At 35.2% G+C, this 17,372-nt stretch overlaps 4 protein-coding genes across 6 annotated transcripts; 2 read left to right on the top strand and 2 right to left on the bottom strand.

Moving 5' to 3' along the window:
* On the top strand, positions 3,711 to 6,579 carry LOC104735236 (mediator of RNA polymerase II transcription subunit 19a-like). 2 transcript variants are annotated; one of them, XR_759431.2, is made up of 7 exons: positions 3,711 to 4,003; positions 4,579 to 4,657; positions 4,772 to 5,061; positions 5,313 to 5,549; positions 5,782 to 5,841; positions 5,992 to 6,139; positions 6,357 to 6,579. XR_759431.2 is itself a non-coding variant. In XM_010454984.1 (6 exons), the coding sequence occupies exons 2-6, from the start codon at positions 4,630 to 4,632 to the stop codon at positions 6,040 to 6,042; spliced, it is 666 nt and encodes a 221-aa protein (XP_010453286.1). In that variant the 5' UTR covers positions 3,711 to 4,003; positions 4,579 to 4,629; the 3' UTR covers positions 6,043 to 6,141. The 2 variants fall into 2 exon arrangements, 1 of the variants encoding a protein (XP_010453286.1); XM_010454984.1 differs by lacking the exon at positions 6,357 to 6,579 and having other exon boundaries at positions 5,992 to 6,141.
* LOC104735237 lies at positions 6,419 to 9,731 on the bottom strand. The gene is made up of 8 exons (XM_010454985.2): positions 9,444 to 9,731; positions 9,131 to 9,222; positions 8,970 to 9,044; positions 8,772 to 8,878; positions 8,622 to 8,677; positions 8,230 to 8,404; positions 7,711 to 7,995; positions 6,419 to 7,586 (listed from the first exon to the last, which is right to left on the bottom strand). The coding sequence occupies exons 1-8, from the start codon at positions 9,621 to 9,623 to the stop codon at positions 6,718 to 6,720; spliced, it is 1,839 nt and encodes a 612-aa protein (XP_010453287.1). The 5' UTR covers positions 9,624 to 9,731; the 3' UTR covers positions 6,419 to 6,717.
* LOC104735234 (geranylgeranyl transferase type-2 subunit beta 1) lies at positions 9,970 to 12,869 on the bottom strand. Of its 2 annotated transcripts, none has more exons than XM_010454982.2 (10): positions 12,758 to 12,869; positions 12,418 to 12,471; positions 12,158 to 12,308; positions 11,749 to 11,865; positions 11,508 to 11,574; positions 11,267 to 11,415; positions 10,914 to 11,047; positions 10,737 to 10,835; positions 10,565 to 10,640; positions 9,970 to 10,453 (listed from the first exon to the last, which is right to left on the bottom strand). In XM_010454982.2, the coding sequence occupies exons 1-10, from the start codon at positions 12,779 to 12,781 to the stop codon at positions 10,359 to 10,361; spliced, it is 966 nt and encodes a 321-aa protein (XP_010453284.1). In that variant the 5' UTR covers positions 12,782 to 12,869; the 3' UTR covers positions 9,970 to 10,358. The 2 variants fall into 2 exon arrangements, with proteins under 2 accessions (XP_010453284.1, XP_010453285.1); XM_010454983.2 differs by having other exon boundaries at positions 12,158 to 12,305.
* LOC104735233 (dihydropyrimidinase) lies at positions 13,009 to 16,199 on the top strand. Its single transcript, XM_010454981.2, has 13 exons — positions 13,009 to 13,181; positions 13,357 to 13,503; positions 13,600 to 13,654; positions 13,758 to 14,027; positions 14,134 to 14,345; positions 14,486 to 14,606; positions 14,806 to 14,893; positions 14,974 to 15,052; positions 15,163 to 15,250; positions 15,336 to 15,376; positions 15,450 to 15,502; positions 15,613 to 15,769; positions 15,857 to 16,199. Exons 1-13 carry the CDS (start codon positions 13,092 to 13,094, stop codon positions 16,049 to 16,051), a joined length of 1,596 nt encoding a protein of 531 aa, XP_010453283.1. The 5' UTR covers positions 13,009 to 13,091; the 3' UTR covers positions 16,052 to 16,199.

Raw genomic sequence — 17,372 nt, 5'->3', positions numbered from 1 at the left:
AAAGAATGAGAAGAGAGGAATGAAAGTGATGGAAGAAAAAGCAATGGGGCTTTTAACCTATGACTTGCTCCAAAAGGTTTGTTGCTCTCCCTTCCTTTTTTTCTGTATCACTTTCTACAAATAAAGAGAAGAAGAATTTTGTAAAAATATCATTATATTTTATAACAAAGTTTTTGGTTGATATCATGTCCAGGGGTCTTAGCTGGATTAATTTGGTCAAGTGGTAGTAATTAGTGTAGTTTAATCTTTTTAGTTGTAGTGATTACTGGTAATTAGAGAGTAATGAGGGTGTGATCAATAATAAAAGCAAGCATATAGGGAGATGGTGCATGGTAATAATGTGGAGGGTCAAAGTAAGAAAAGAGAGAAGAAGGGGCCAAAAAGGGGAATTGGAGTGATGATTCTAAGACTTAGCTTTCTTTGTGGAGAATGATGTTGTCTTCACTCCCTTTTTTCATTGTGTTATTCCTCACCCACATTTACACTCACACACATGAAATAATCCACTTCCCACTTGAATGTTCCCCTCCATTTTATATGTACATATATTTTTGCTTCTCTCTTTTTTTTTTTTGGGTTTTATTATGGATTAAGAGAAAGCAAAAAAAAAAAAAACTATATCACATATATGGATATGACTCCATTATACATACATCATCTCACCTTCAATATTTGTCAAGTAATACCATATGTATCTCAGTCTATCCTCATTACGTTTTTAATATATAGCTAATTTGTGAAGATATCCCATGTAACTCGTTTTTTATTCAACATCGGACAAAATCATGAATTAACACATTTTAGAAGAGCCAGTAGTATGACTTAAAAACTCAAATTCCCACAAAGATAAAAAAAAATACCAACTATTCCATTTTCCTCTCGTCGTCACACTTGTTCTCTTCTTGTCAAATGTCTGATGTTATATCAAGCAAATATACGCGTGTGTCTACGTCGTATATATATGTTTCATACATTCATCCTCAACTAACTTGTGGATACATAATTGCATATATATCAATCGGGTTAGCTCTGTCCTACCAATCCAAAACTCATAAAACCACGTTATTTTTTTTTTAAACTAGGGAATGCCCACGCAATGCGTAGGTTTAATTGAATATTTGTCTCTAAAACTAGATTATAAGTTGTAGAAGTACTCATCAAAAGATATTCAACATCGAAACAAAATCTTAAAGATATATAATCATTTAATTAAAGAGTTGAATCAATTAAATAAGTAGAAAACTCAATTTGCAATAGTATATATGATCATTTTAATATTAAAAATAATATGAGAATTTTAATAACAAATTCTATCATGTGAAAAAATTTGCTATGAGAAGATTCCAACAGATAATATTTACTATATGCTGTATCTAACTTGGCGTGCATGTATTGAAATTACCAACACTTTTCTCTTACCATTACTCAAAATCCAGATTTTATCTTAAAATACATCAAACACCGTCTTTTTATTAGAGAATATGCACTAAATGCCACAAAAACAAAACATAATTAAGAAAATACCACAATTGTATAGTGTTTGTCAGAGAGTACTCTCTTTCTTCAAATACAATTACACTTATACCTATTTTATATATTACATGTTTTTTTTAAATATCATATCATTTTTTTCACGGAAACAACAAACTCTCTCTCTCTCTTTCAGCTTTCTCTATTTCTATTTCTCTCTCTTCTCTTCCCTCATGCTCTCGTATCCACTCAAATTTCTCTATTACTTTTTCTCTCTCTTCTCTTCCCTCGTGCTCTCTCACCCTCTCTCTTCTTTCAATTGATTTTACTAACACATCGAACAACATCAATTCTTCCTTTTCCTGTTTATTTATTCTTTTCGGTTTGTCTCCTTCAAATTGCAGAAGATATCTCACTATATGTCTTTGGATTTCAATTTCCGTCGTCGTGCATTTTTTATTTAATTCATGGCATTTTGTTTTGTAACACGCTATTTTATCAAATTACACGTGACAACACGCTACTTTAATAAATTTCACGTAACAACATAATATCTCTCTCTTTAATAATTTATTTTCTTAAATTACACGTTATTTGTGAAGATTACATATGCTTTTATCAAATTACACGATACTTTTATCAAATTTCAGATGTGGGACTTGGATTGTATCTCAATAATCTCCCTAGCTCCCTTCAAACCAAGGACCACATGTGGAATATTAACACGCCTCCTCGAAATGATAACTCCATCTCGAACCGATCCCACTTTGACCGATAATAAACCCCTTCTTGGACCCCCATTACTTGGGTTAACAAGAGGCATGTCTGTATCCACTTTTGTAGGTCCCCAGAACTTAAACCTTGAGCTCTGATGTTAAATTTGGGTTTTACTATGAGCTTCCAATTCAAAAGCAATTGACAATTAGTGGATTGACCATTACCCTTTATATATTAATGATAGTTTTATCAAACTTTAGATGTGGAACTTGGATTGTATCCCAATAACACTTGTCTGAAGTTAGTCAATAATAATTTTAATTGCATAATAATTATTATAAAATAAGACTGATTTAATAACTTAAATATATTTGTGCACCTAATTTTTCTTATAAACAATAATGATTTCACTTTAAATATGTTTTGATGATTGTAATATATATCAAGACCCCAAAAAAATATTATTAATAGGACATGTGTAGTTTGATAAAAATCTTTCATTTACATTATAATATGCACTTTTTAAAAATATTTTAGTTTGATCTTTAGCTATTAAAATAAATGATAAAAAAGGAAAAAAAATGCTGGAATAATATAATTCATTTACATTTTTAATATAAATTTATAATTAAAACTATAAAAGATGGATAATAGTGCACTTGGTTTGATTTTTTAAAATTTAACTAAAAATTAACAAAAATAAATAATTGTAAGATTTAAGTTTAAAAGATGACACATGTGAAAAAGAGTAGTGCCTATTTGTCAACTTCTTAGAGCATGTGATTAGAGAAGGTTATCTACTTTATTATAAAAAAATATTGTTAATAGGAAATGTGTAGTTTGATAAGAACCTTTTTATTTACATTATAATATGCAATCATTTTAAAATACTTTAGTTATTAAAATAAATGGTAAAAAGGAAAAAAATAAATGATGAAATAATATAATTCATATACATTTTAAATCTATAAAAGATGGATAATAGTATATTTGGGTTGGATTTTTGAATTTAACTAAAATTAATAAAAATAAATAATTATAAGATTTAAGTTTAAAAGGTGACACATGTCAAAAGGAGGAATGCTTATTGTGTCAACTTTTTAAAACATATGATTAAAGAAATTTTTCTAATTTTATTATATAAGATTATGATTAAAATTTTCAGATCTGTAAATTTACTTTAAAATCATGTTTGTATTTTAGTTGATACAAAAAGTCCAAAAATCCAAGTATATGTATGTATTTTGTATCACCCCCACCAAATATATTTCGATAAAACTGGATTGAATACGGTTAGGGAGACAGAGAGATTCATCCATTACTCGGTTCGAATACGGTTTAATTGGGAAACCCATAATTTTATTTGGGGTATAGCGCGCGTGAAGAACACGTGGAAGGCTTTAATGAAAAAAAAGGAAATTAAAAAAAAAAATGCTGACTGAGAAAAGAAATGTTGATTTTTTTTTTTTTTTTAATTATAAATTGAGAGAAGAGGCAGCAAACAAAACGGAAGGAAACAGAGTTTTTTTTATTTTCACCTCATTGGTTCATCCACAAAAAAAAAAAAAAACTCTCTCAAACCCTAAAAACTACAATTCTCTTTCGCTCTCTCGAAGCTTCTTCGATCTCTGTCCCCTTATCGATCACTTGCAAATATCAAAAATTTTGGGCGGGAATTCGGATACTCAATACCCCCAAACCCAACCCACTTCCCCCGCTCCATACCCACCCGTTTCGATTTGTATCTTTTGGTGCGATAGAAGAAGCTATAGAGGGTTTTCTCAACACGAAACGAGATCTGGCTTTGTTGAGACGTGTATGTCGATTCTTTCCCTTACCAAATTGAATCTTGGCTTTGTTTAGTTTCCTACTGGTCTTTTTTGTCTTCTTTTTTTCCAATTCCTCAATTCTTTTTGTTTCTCCAATCCTCAATTTTTTATTGAGAGAGAGTCTAATTATCGTTTTTTAGTGATTACTTCGCAGTCTCATGATACTTGTTAGCTTTCATATAGACGAAAGGAACTGTTTTTTTTTCTTCTTGTTTTTGTTGACTTGATCCTCAGAATTGGATAGACTTTTTAGTATATATGATTTTTACTAAGACAATTCTTGTCATTTCTAGAGGTTTTTTTGATCCAAGTTTCATTATTTCGATCTTGGACTATGTTTTCGCAGATAAAAGTTTGAGACTTGATAGCAGTTTTTGCTAAATTACGTATTTTTTGTCCGTACTTAGTTTTGTTGGAGACTTAATCAGTTTTTGCTCCCTATGAGTTATGAGCTGTTTTAGTTTTTGTTCTACGACATTGTCAATTTATGTAGTATAGAAGCTGACTTTGGTTTGTGTACCTTGGCACTCAATGCCTCATTGATTTTTTTTTACTTGTGTAGGATACATGATGCAGTGATCATGCAAAAGAAATTCAGAGTGCGATAGAGAAGATGGAACCTGAACGTTTAAAATTCGGAGGTACATTGGTGTCAAAGTTGGACCTTTCTTCAGTCCGTGAAGTCTTTTGTGTAGCTCCATGTCCTTTTGGGTCACCTTGAGGTCAATGTGTTGTTTGTTTATTTATAACTGCAGGTCCAAAAGAGTTGTGTGGTGCTGTGGATCTTATATCTCAATTCAAACTAGTGCAACACCATGAATTCTTTTGCAAGAAATCCCTTCCCGTCTCTCTGTCAGATTCCCATTATCTTCATAATGTGGTTGGGGACACAGAGATCAGGAAAGGAGAAGGAATGCAATTAGATCAGCTTATTCAGAACTTATCACAGAGCCGGGAGACTAATATTCGCATCCAACCTTTTGATATAGATGAGCTTAAGCAGGCTTTCCAACTCAATGATATGACTCCTGTTGAATTGCCTCCTGTAAGAATCTACTCCCTTTGTCTCTCTCTGTCTCTTGCTGTTTTGAGTTTTAAACGCATTTTTCATATGAGTATTTGACGTTACATTGAGCTAGAAAACTGGGCTCAATAATGAATGTCCTATTTCCTGTAACATCAAGTTCTTTGGTCAAATGAGAATCATTTCCTAGTAAGGTGAATTACATCTGGGTATCCTACGGAGATGATTGACCTTTGTACTAAAACATGAACCTGCCCGGTTTCTTCTTACAGGCAGAGAAGGGAGCTCCTACAATTCCGCCTAAGTCAAAAAGTGAGTCGAAAGATAAGGACAGGAAACATAAGAAACACAAGGACAGGGATAAGGACAAAGATAGAGAGCATAAGAAGCACAGGCACAAGCATAAAGATAGGAGCAAGGATAAAGATAAAGACAAGGATCGAGACAGAAAGAAGGACAAAAATGGCCACCATGATTCGGGTGATCATTCTAAGAAACATCATGATAAGGTAAGAACATGTCTGTTTGTTGAAGGTATCTGTCTTGGCAAAGATGAATAGCTTAATGGAAAATCTTGTTATATACTAATATGTTACTCTGGAGTTTGGCTGCTTTCTTAACCTGTTGACTTGGCATGAAATTAGCCGATCTAGAGACTGCTCTATAACAGTTTTACTATAATATTTGTTTGAGTTTTTCATATGATGGAAATCACATGGAATCTTTTCACTAATATTTCAGAAAAGGAAACACGATGGAGATGAAGATCTTAATGACGTTCAGAGGCACAAAAAAAACAAGGTAATGGTAATGAAGTGGGCCCTCTTATATTCCTCGTTCGTCGCTGATACTCAGCCTGAAATTTCCACCATAAAAGGTGTTAGAGAACTTGTAATACTGTAAGTCTTTAGTAAATTGTAATGATTCGGCTCTTGGTTTAACTTGTTGCAGCATAAAAGCTCAAAGATCGATGAGATGGGTGCAATAAGGGTTGCTGGGTAGTAAAGTTGTAAACATTCCAATTTTGTATTCTGCACTCAAGTAGGTGTCATGGAGAGGTTTAGAAGCACTTTTCAACTCACTGTAGACAGCTTATTAGGTAAGCATCTGTGTACTGTTATGTCTCTTTTGTACAATTTCTCAGTGTTATCGGTATTCCGGGATCCTTCATAGAACATATACATCTGTTATAGTCCAGATACCTATACTTTCTTAGGGCAGTTGAACCCATAATCTTGTATTTTGGCAGATACCTTTTTATATTTTAAGTTGTGTTGAACTGGAAAATCTGTCTCTTTCTGGGATTGGCTTTGTAGGTTAAAAAGCCCAAAATGGTGAACTCATTCCTTGAAGAAGAAAAGGGAAATTTGTGATGATGAAGAAGAAGAATTGAATTAGTATCGTAATTGATTTGGTGTCAGATTTGTAACATTTTGGTCTTAGGGGTGTTTTCTCCCATCTCTTCTCTGTCTATAAAAGCAATACTACTACCGACAATGTTCACTATTCAATATTCATGTATAATAAATTGTTCCTTAATTTGTTACTTAAGTGTTTCAATATCTGTATGGCACTATTGACGTTGTGTCACATGCTCTACCTTAAAAAAAAAATGATCAAATATCAGAACTATTTTCTCAAAAAGATGTCGCTTTAATTGTAACATTTGCAGAGATCTCAAACACAAACTGTAACGCTGGAAGCCATCCCCACTAGCACTCCATCATTTACTCTTTTCCATTCACCATCTATCATAAGGCAGCTTCTGCTTTCCTCTTCATCATTCCACATCAGATTCTCGTCAGCTTCAGTTTCAGTGTTGTCATATGCATGTTCAATATCCATCTCAGCCTCTTCCATATATGTTTCTAATGGGGTCACATCATTTGATTCAGAATCTTCTGCACCCGTCTTTGCTCGCTTAAATGGCGAGTTCTCCAATTGCTGCCTATTGCACTCAGCTCCTCTCTTAGCATTGTTGTTACCTTGTGCTTGTTTTGAGATGCTCTGAGCGTTCTGACAGTCCAGAAGAGGTAAACGTCCAGAAGATCCAATGATCCGAGGCAACATACCAATCGGACAAGGGCTCCATGTTTTCGCCTTTCTCCATCTGTTAGTGGTTTTGTCTGTGTCAATACCTTTCTTCTTTGAGAGTTGAAGTTTGACAAACTCAAGTCGCTTGCCTGCATTATCGAGATTCTTCTCTCGCTCAAGGAGCGTTGTAGGGGCTGTTACAAGCGTAGAACTCTGTTCCAATAGAACACTTGCAGAGCTTTCATGCATGAGAGGGAGTTTACTGAGCTTCTCCTTTAAGACACGGCCTCCCACAATCTCTGCGAGTAGAAATGCTGATTTAAATACCAGTTTGTATCCTAAGGCTCCCAAGAGAAGACATCTACGAATAAGTTCCATAAGGAAAGTGCTTGGAGGTTTCACTTCTAAAGAACTGTTTCTCTGGAAATGCTTTGACCCATTGAGAAGACTCACAAGCCATGCAAACAAGAAAGGGACCTGCTCAACTTGAGAAACCTCTTCCACTGACTTTTCTGTAAGATGCACATTTAAAAACAAACAAACAATTCAATCAAGTTAGAAAACGATCTGGAAACAATATCAAGTTTGAGTTGAAATTCGTCGAAGTAGAAGCATGTAAAACAAACCAATAGTTACCGGTTTCATATCTTCTCCGTTCATTATTTTGGATCATATCAAGGACTGCCTTGAGTAGAGTCAAAAGTAACTCAGGTTCTCTATTTGAGAACTCCATGATTACAGGTTTCCATTCATCTAGAAAGACCCTGAAATCTTGGCCAGGCTGATTCTGAAATTCTGTCGATTTGGAAGAATCCAAGGCTTTGAGTAAGAATTCAAGGAGCACAGATGAAATTTCTGCGGAGAAAGAAGGGTATAACTCAACAAGGCTGCTTACTATCTTCCTTATCCTTTTATTAGAACCTGAAAACCACAAAAATAATTCTAATGACTATACAAACTTAAAGAAATGCGAAGTGAAGCAAGAAGATGCAACATAATCTAGCGGCAACCGAAACCAAAGTATCATCTAAGTAATGTCATAATTCTGTAAACTTCATTAAACATGGGAGACATAGATTGGATATTCCGTTTTTTGCTTGGCATTACTACCTCTATCCATGCAAGGTCCAAAATACAAAAGATGAATTGTCTTACATTTTTCTTTGACCAAAGGGGAGTCAAATTGAGGACTCTTTTTAAGCTGCAAGGACAAAGCAAGTTTCCTGAGTTTGGATTTGACTTCTCTTCTGATGCTAGCTGTTCCATCTCTCTTTAAGGGAATCTGGTACTTCTGAGGCTCCCAATAATATGATTTTAACCATTCCAGTGCCTACAATGACCAACAAATGTATTCACGCAAATTAAGATATTATGTATCATCCAAGCACTACAATACAGAAAACACCTTTCCAAAAAGAGAATCAAAAGATTCTTTAAACAGATCTTAAGAGCAAACGTTTTGATTTACAGCAAAGCAGACATTATGTATTCTGGGGCTAGTACTTGATATAAGGAAGTCTATAAGAATCAAGAGGAAAAAAGTGTACCTCATCTGCAGCATCCCGAAGCACCGAGAGTGCAGGGAGCTCACGGTGAGAGCCCTCTAAAATTAGAACAATCAAATCAATCATAAGCATAAAGCACGCATCGAAAAGTTATTGTACAAAACCAAGGAAAGGGCACCCAAAGATTCTTACCATGACGAATATCGATTAATTTACGTGGGATACCAATTGCTCTAGCTGCATCAGCAATTGAAACATCTTCTCTCCTCCTTGTCTTTTCTATGACACAGTTCACAAGCCTTCATACACAGAAAAATGCGAGTCAACAACAATTACAGAGAGCAAACCAACCAAAACATATCAAGAAGTGGGAAGCAAACTCATAGTCACCTGAGTATTCCCATACAGTATAGCATCTGTAGTAAATGCTCTGAATACAATGCATCTGCTGATTGTGTCTCTCTCCTTTCAAAAAAAAAAAAAAACAAGAAAATGAGATGAACATTCAAAAACATCATGGGGAAACGTTTCGAGGGATTAGAGAGACTAACGGAATAAAGCCATCTTTGAGTTGAATCTCAATGAGGGAACAAGTAACATCCACAGGCGCTGGAAGAGATCCTCTGCTTCGCCATGTTGTAACCTGAAATCCACAAAAGAGATTAAAAAAATCTGTACTTTACAGAGATATCAAGGAACCATTAAGCTCCCTGGTCTAAAGCAGTAAGCTTGATTCAACTAATACAATCTCTGTGGAGCTAAAGTAGCAAGCTTGATTCAACTAATTTAAGCTCTGTGGTGTAAAGCAGTAAGCTTGATTCGATTTATGTAGCAAAAGAGAAAACACGTCGAGGAAAGCATTACCCTTTCCAAAGCAGAAGCGATTCTATCAGGAGAAGAAGAGAAGAGAGACTCTCTCACTGAGTCCCACTCTTCCCAACTCAGCCACGGGACCTGTTTGCAGCCGTCCGATGACGATTTCTGTTGATCCTGCTCGCCGAAATACGATTCGATGTCTGCTTCAATTCCCGCTAGCGCCTCCATTGAAGAAGAGTCTGCTCCAAAGCTTTTTAGGGCTCCACCAAACAAATCTTGGCAAACAGAAACGGAACACTTTCAACTAAACCCTCTCTAATGGCGTTACTAGGGTTTAGAAAAATGTCCAGAATTTTAATTTTATTTTTCTTTTATTTTGCATTTAAATTTAATATTAAGTGAAAACAAAAATAATATATTGCAAATACTTTTTTTAGTTTTTTTCTCTTACAATTTTAATTTGTATGTTAATGCATTCGTTTCCTCTCTAATTTGTGTATAGGACAATTTTATTGAACAATTTTCCTATAAAAATTGGTTTGATTTATTAGAAATAGAATTGAACACTCCTAAACACACATAACATGAGTCCACTTTTTCAATTAGTAAAACAGAATTGACAGTGGAGAGAACAAAACAGTAATGTGATTTGTATAATGTAGCAACACAACTTCGTTTCCATTAGTAGATGGAATTAGAAACCTCGAGAATCTCCAAGCATGTTATATAACATTGAGACTCGAGTTTTGCAAAAGTGCTGAAGGAAACGAAGGAATGGACCAAGAATATCTAACTTCATTATCACAGTAATCACTGAATCCAATCCACTTGGTTGAGCATACAGAACTTCTAAAACCGCCCAAGTAAACTACCCATTGAACAAAGGAAATAAAGCCTTGCTGCCATACTATTTGACCATTAAGATTATACCCATTGCAAGTATAATTGTCTCTAGATTAGCAATCATTTGGTGAAGGCAATCCGGTTGATGACATCAACAGGTAAAGCGTAGGCTGGATCAATTGCTTTCACTCCAGGATACTCAAGGAGGGAAAGCCCTGCACCAATTTGATGAGATGAGACCACTTTGGCTTTAACATCAACATGAGCAGTTTAAAGAGAGAGAGAGAGAGAGAGAGAGAGAGAGAGAGAGACAAAATCAAAGTTACCTGCAACTCCAAAGTAGGTGTGAAAGATATCAACAGCATCCTCTGGTCGGTCTGAGATGCCTCCGTTGTCCAAATCCTATTTATATTCAAATTAAGAAGAGGAGATGAGAGATTTCAGTTAAATTAGCTTATTGGCAACGATAGGACTTTTCTTGAATTGTTGGAGACAAACCTGACAATCCAAGATGAACTTGGCAAGCTTTGCTTTGTCGATCCAGTGAACTCTATCGATCATGATTAGGCTCGATAGGACCCACCATGAATAGCAAACCTGTTAATAATAACAATAAAAGAATGTGTAAGTACCAGTATACATAAGTCTCTCATTGGTGAGGAGCTTAACGCCTACATCAGGGAGTTTCTCAGGTCGTCCATTTAAGCCCCCAGTCTTTGTTTGTCTTTCACACAACCACCAACCAAGTAAGTCCTTGTCAACATGATGAAGACTCCCGGTGATAGCAAGAGCACCCACGCAACAGAAAACTGCAGAAACAGAAGAAACAAATTATGAATATTATCTACACAAGGGCGTAGCAATAGCACGTCAACTACAGAAACGATAAACATCCGAGTAGTCATTAGAATAGTTAAATGGCAGTGATGGGATTAGCCTTGTTCATTCAGTAAAGTTCATCTATTAAAATAATTGCAAGTAACAATCAGGTAGATGACACAGAAATATACTCAAGTAGCATATCATACTCTGTCCTGCATGGGACTCTGCCCCAGGTGTGCACCCAAAACCACCATCCAGGTTTTTGCAACTCACAATGTACTCAACGGCCTTCTCCACATTGATTTTGTCAAGACATTTCAATATTGATAGACAGCATATAGCTATGTACGAAAACCTACATAAACAGTCTTGCAGTTAAGATTCAACAAAGTAAAATCACCAACAAGAAATATAAATGTCTTCGTAATACATTGCCAGGAAGAATACCTTGTATCTATTTCACCCCACATATCTCCTGAGAAGGACCCATCTTCATTCTGCAACCCAGCAACATCTAATTTTGTGTATAGGAAACCATAATAATATATATCATCAGCAATTTACAGAGGTTTTTTCCTTTGCATTTCACATCATTGCTTATTTAAAAATATGAACCTTCCCACATGACTATCAGTGAATGAAGAAGAACGAGTTAGACATCAGCAAGAAGCTAAGTGGTAAAGGATACAACTTGACACTTTCCCAACGTCAAGAATGTTAATTTTGTCAAAGAGGGCCAAGATTTGTACAGCACTGAGGGTATATAAGATATGTGGATCGTGCCCAGTATTACCGGCAAAGCCACCTGCTCAGAAAAACACAATTTTTTTTTCAATTTCAACTGCAGCAATTATCTTATGATTCAGGATAAAAAGTGAGACCCCACAATAACTTCAAAGGTAACCATAGATCTTTTTGCTAGTTCTTACTTAGCAATCACAACCAATGAATGTTTTCTCATAATTTTCCAAGACACATATTTTCACTGCCTAACCCATTTATAACCTTTTTTTTTGTCATTCTATCAGTAAGTATATAGACTTATAGAGCTGATCCGAAATTCATATGGTAGAGAAATATGATACTCTAGTACACACCAGATTCATGCTGGCAAGTCATGATCCATGAAACGACTTCATCTTCAGAAACAGTGCCCAGCTTGTCGAGTAAGTCGAGAGTGGTGAGTCCCCAGTATGCACCATTCATTCTCAGATGGTCCATAACAACAGACTCCAAACTCTCCTTCTTCTAGCAAATTCAAGATAATTCAATAAGCAATTGAAAAGAAGAAGATAAAGTTATATAATAAATCATAGTGACATAATACAGTGGTTTGATATAGTTTCTAGTTACTTACCTTTTCTGCCATCAGAATGTAACGTACATGCTTGTCAGCAACGAGCTGACCCATCTGCCATAAAAAAAAAATTCACAGCAGATTCAGTAACTTTAAACAAAAGAAAGAATCATCATAATATGGCTCGATTCAAGCTTAGTTTACTTCAATAACCTATCAGTAACAACTGATCAACTCATCTATAGTACGAGATTAATCAAAAAGGAACCTTTTTCCAAATCAAAACTTAATGCTGCATTCAAATAACAAAAACGAGACCAAGCTGAACTAGAACTAAATCCTGTAAGAAGGAGACAAAAGCCTGATGATGGTCAGGACAAGAGATAAAGAGTGGTTTTACCTGGGAGGAAGAGGCAGAGCTCATCAGCTTGGAGCGAGACGCAAAATCGCAATTCGGAGACTCTTAAGAAGATCGAAGAGAAGAAGAAATCTAACCTTCTTTTTAATCTTGACATCAAACCGTCTCTTCTTTACCCAAAAGGGTTCAACTGAAATCGCGAACCGGGATTGAAATTTAACCCGGTCTACCCGGTTTTGTCAATTGATTTTTGATTTTGCGTTGCGTTGACTTCAACTGATCGGCCAATAAGAAAGAGAAACTGATAGAGAAGATGAATCATCATCATCAACGCTCACAGGTGGAGGGAGATCCTTGAGTTAAAGCTTCTTCATCAATGGCGCTTAGACCTCTGGATCCATTCTTCTTCATCCTCTCTCTGTTTCTTCTGTTTCCATCGCCTTCCCTCTCGGATTCCACTACTCAGGTCTGTGTCTTTGAACCATCTACTTCCTTAAAGCAAGTAACAAGATTTATTGAAGTTATCTTGCTAAATCCAATACAGTAGAAATAGAAAAGATAGAATTTTGGAGATTTGATTAGATTTCTAATTTCTGAAAGTCAACTATGATAGAAGTGTGTCTGAAATGTGTTTGTTGCAGTTTTGTAGTGCAGGGAGTGAGTATGGTGGGGTTTCATCGACGAGGATTTTGATCAAAGGAGGTACAGTTGTGAATGCACACCATCAACAACTTGCTGATGTCTATGTGGAAGATGGGATTATCGTCGCTGTGCAGCCAAACATTAAGGTCTAACTATTATTTCCTTTCAATGTATCCTTCGTGTTTGGTAGTCAAAGTTTCAATTTTTTTGATCTTCTTGTTGCTATATATATGTAACAACAGGTTGGGGATGATGAAGTTACTGTACTCGATGCTACTGGAAAGTTTGTCATGCCAGGTTAATCAATCGTTACTAGTTGATAATTGCTACATTATTTGGCTTTCGTTTATACTGATCCTTGAAGCATATAAGTATGTTTTCTTCGTTATAATGTAAACAGGAGGAATTGATCCCCATACGCACCTTGCCATGGAATTTATGGGTACTGAGACTATTGATGATTTCTTCAGTGGTCAGGCTGCAGCATTAACTGGTGGAACAACTATGCATATTGACTTTGTTATACCGGTTAATGGCAATCTGGTGGCTGGTTTTGAAGCCTATGAAAACAAATCCAGAAACTCGTGCATGGATTACGGTTTTCATGTGGCAATCACAAAGTGGGATGAAGGTGTTTCCAGGGACATGGAGAAATTGGTCAAGGAAAAGGGTAAATGTCTCGTGACTTATTTAATGCCTCACAGTTTTGGTGTTTCTATCCCTTAGTTTCCCTGTTAAGATGAAACTGAGTGCATGTACATCTCTAAATTATATAGGTATCAACTCTTTCAGATTCTTCCTAGCATATAAAGGATCTTTGATGGTCACTGATGACCTCCTATTGGAAGGCCTTAAAAGATGCAAATCCCTTGGTGCCTTGGCGATGGTTCATGCTGAGAATGGAGATGCAGTGTTCGAGGGACAAAAAAGAATGATTGAACTGGGCATTACAGGTCCAGAGGGTCATGCTCTTTCCCGGCCTCCTGTGGTAATTTAACTCCAGCCTTTTCCATTATATAATACTGCCTCATAGGCTCATAGATTTTTTCTCTTCTCCCATCTCTGCTCTTGCCTTTCTAAACCTTTGTTCACGCTAATAAAGTCAAGATCGTTGTTGGACAATGGCAGCTCGAGGGAGAAGCTACTGCTAGAGCAATTCGTTTGGCTCGTTTTGTTAACACGCCTCTCTATGTTGTTCATGTGATGAGTGTTGATGCAATGGATGAGATTGCTAAAGCTCGAAAATCAGGTCTTCTGTTACAACTCCTGTAGGACTAAATTTTTTTTCTCTTTTCTCATTGTCTTGAAATTATCCTGATATTAATCAATCTTCTTTTCGAACAGCCACTAGTACAACAGCATATGGGTAGATTTACAAAGTACCTTTCAAATTGTTATATAGTACTTAGCTCAATAAAAATGAAAAGTTTGTTGTTATGTATTTTCAGGACAGAAGGTTATTGGAGAGCCTGTTGTGTCTGGATTAATCCTTGATGATCATTGGCTTTGGGATCCTGACTTCACAATTGCATCCAAGTAAGAAATCCTTCAGGTCTATTAATCAAATGATTCCCATTTATTCTTTCAGATCTTCAAAGTTTTTCTCAATATTTCAGGTATGTCATGAGTCCACCTATCAGACCAGTAGGACACGGGAAAGCCCTACAAGATGCCCTTTCAACAGGAATCCTCCAGGTTTCTTTCCTCGTTGTGAATAACTACTTAGACTAACATGACCTATTATATAAAATTGTAAAGATTTTCTAACACTTTTTTTTCTCCTTCCATTGGTATAATCGCTGCAGCTTGTAGGAACTGATCATTGCACTTTCAATTCTACACAAAAAGCTCTAGGACTTGATGATTTCCGCAAAATACCTAATGGTGTTAATGGTAATAACTGACTTGACTGGTTTCTTTCTTTCTGTGCTCATTGTCTCTGTTAACCTGTAATTACTTTGAACTTGTTCATATATAGGCCTTGAAGAACGGATGCACCTGATATGGGACACGATGGTGGTAAGTAGTTGTGGACTGTCTACAATCTTGTTTCCTTACAGAAATGTTAATCGTTTTCTGTATCATAATCCAGGGTTCTGGCCAAATCTCTGCTACAGATTTTGTTCGAATAACCAGCACCGAGTGGTATATTTGCTCTTTCCCTGCTTCCTTTAGTGTTGAAATAAGTTTTTGTTTTCCAATGAGCTTAAACTAGTGACTCATGTGTTTAACATTTGAAATGATTTGGTCATCAGTGCTAGGATTTTCAACATATATCCACGGAAAGGAGCTATCCTTGCTGGCTCGGATGCAGATATTATCATATTGAATCCAAACTCAAGCTACGTGATTAGCTCAAAGTCTCATCATTCAAGATCCGACACAAACGTCTACGAGGGCAGAAAAGGAAAGGTAATATACATTTTTGCAAATATGTATAATCTGAGTAATAGAAGAAAGAACCGCTAATTTCTTGGGGACTTGATTGTTGAATCTCAGGGAAAAGTTGAAGTGACAATAGCAGGAGGACGAATTGTATGGGAAAATGAGGAGCTTAAAGTTGTTCCAGGAAGTGGCAAGTATGTAGGGATGCCTCCTTTCAGTTACCTATTCGATGGGATGGAGAAATCAGATGCTAATTATCTATCTTCTCTTCGAGCTCCAGTTAACCGTGTCAGAACTGAAGCTACATAGAACTCTGCATATCATCAGTTGATTCCATACGAATATCTGTACATAACATTATTTGTATTAAAAATACTGATAGAGTGACGATTAGGAATTATGTCCATGTAGTACGTAAAAGTTATCCCTGAGTTAATTAGCCTATGTTCTCTTTTCTCAAATCATGTGTGTTAGAAGAATAATAAAAAAGAGGAGACGTTAGAAGCTTCTAGTTTCTCAATATAAGTTACGCACAAGCCAATCAAATTTGGGAGAAGATAAAATATTTAGAAAATAAAAGGATTTGATTTTTAGATTTCAAAATTAGTTACAAATGAAAGGAGAATGAGGTATTTATAGCCTCCAAAACTAAAAAAAATCTAACATATTTTTTATATATCTAGATTTTTAACTATAATATTTAGATTCTTATACTCTCTCTAAATTCATTTTAGATTATGTTTAAGGTATTTATACACATATTAAGAAACTGCATAGATTGTATAAGTTGTTTGTCTTTTCCGTATTAAAACATCATTCATTACTTAAAGTAATATTATCAACCAATAACAAGACACTCTACAAATTACGGATAATAATAATAAAAATGAAATAAATTTTTGTATAGAATAAAGAGGACATCAATAATTAATCTGAGACAAAATATTTTCTCAAAAACATCATTTAAACTGAAAATTTCAATCTTTTTATAAAATTAATAGTTCAAATAAAAGGTTAATATTTGAGAAAAAAAGAGATTATTAAATAAATATGAGAATCTTCTTTATATATTCGGTCGTGTCTAATTCAAATTTCATTCTCCAGTCCTAACACTCAATACTTGTTTCTTGTCTAAATCAAAATTGTGATTAAAATCCAATTGGAGCTTTTTTCATTATTATTTTTGTACGAAAAGTAGATACATTAGTTCATCATCATATATTAGATGAATATAATAAAAATACTAATATACAACAACTATATAAACATATATTAGGTTGTGTGTAATCTAAATTTTATATTCATTTCTTACACTCAATATTTGTTTTTGGTCTGAATCAAAGTTGTCATTAATATCCATCACCTCACATCAACTTTGTTACAAATGAAAGAAGAATTTAGATGAATATGACAAAAATGCTAATAGAAAATTGGAGGCTTGCCACGTCTAGCAAACTTAACTTCCTCCACTAACCTTAAGCTTAGACTTACAAATACTTTTGTTCTTTTCATATCGAGATAATAGCAACGGTTTGAATCAGAGTCAAGCGATCTAAGCATATCATAAGTGCTACGCGACGTGTTGTTCCCTTCCCGGAACGAGTGAATAGAATCATTAAATTCTGGTTCA

Source organism: Camelina sativa, chromosome 13 (assembly GCF_000633955.1).
Source record: "Camelina sativa cultivar DH55 chromosome 13, Cs, whole genome shotgun sequence".
NCBI lineage: Eukaryota > Viridiplantae > Streptophyta > Magnoliopsida > Brassicales > Brassicaceae > Camelina > Camelina sativa.
The sequence above is the reverse complement of the archived record's forward strand: the minus strand, read 5'-3'. Positions and strand labels throughout refer to the sequence as shown.

Bases quoted from the DNA above. Each gene is read 5' to 3' on its own strand.
- LOC104735237 (XM_010454985.2), bottom strand. From the start codon at position 9,623: ATGGAGGCGCTAGCGGGAATTGAAGCAGACATCGAATCGTATTTCGGC. The intron at 9,223-9,443 runs GTAATGCTTTCC...TGTGGATTTCAG, and splicing joins TCGCTTCTGCTTTGGAAAGG to GTTACAACATGGCGAAGCAG. The intron at 7,587-7,710 runs GTAACTATTGGT...TGCATCTTACAG, and splicing joins ACGGAGAAGATATGAAACCG to AAAAGTCAGTGGAAGAGGTT.
- LOC104735234 (XM_010454982.2), bottom strand. From the start codon at position 12,781: ATGAGCTCTGCCTCTTCCTCCCAG. The intron at 12,472-12,757 runs GTAAAACCACTC...TTTTTATGGCAG, and splicing joins GCTCTGCCTCTTCCTCCCAG to ATGGGTCAGCTCGTTGCTGA. The intron at 11,866-12,157 runs GTGTGTACTAGA...TTTTCTGAGCAG, and splicing joins GACTTGCCAGCATGAATCTG to GTGGCTTTGCCGGTAATACT.
- LOC104735236 (XM_010454984.1), top strand. From the start codon at position 4,630: ATGGAACCTGAACGTTTAAAATTCGGAG. The intron at 5,062-5,312 runs GTAAGAATCTAC...TTCTTCTTACAG, and splicing joins CTCCTGTTGAATTGCCTCCT to GCAGAGAAGGGAGCTCCTAC. The intron at 5,550-5,781 runs GTAAGAACATGT...CTAATATTTCAG, and splicing joins CTAAGAAACATCATGATAAG to AAAAGGAAACACGATGGAGA.
- LOC104735233 (XM_010454981.2), top strand. From the start codon at position 13,092: ATGGCGCTTAGACCTCTGGATCCATTCTTCTTCATCCTCTCTCTGTTT. The intron at 15,251-15,335 runs GTAATAACTGAC...GTTCATATATAG, and splicing joins AATACCTAATGGTGTTAATG to GCCTTGAAGAACGGATGCAC. The intron at 15,503-15,612 runs GTATATTTGCTC...TTTGGTCATCAG, and splicing joins CGAATAACCAGCACCGAGTG to TGCTAGGATTTTCAACATAT.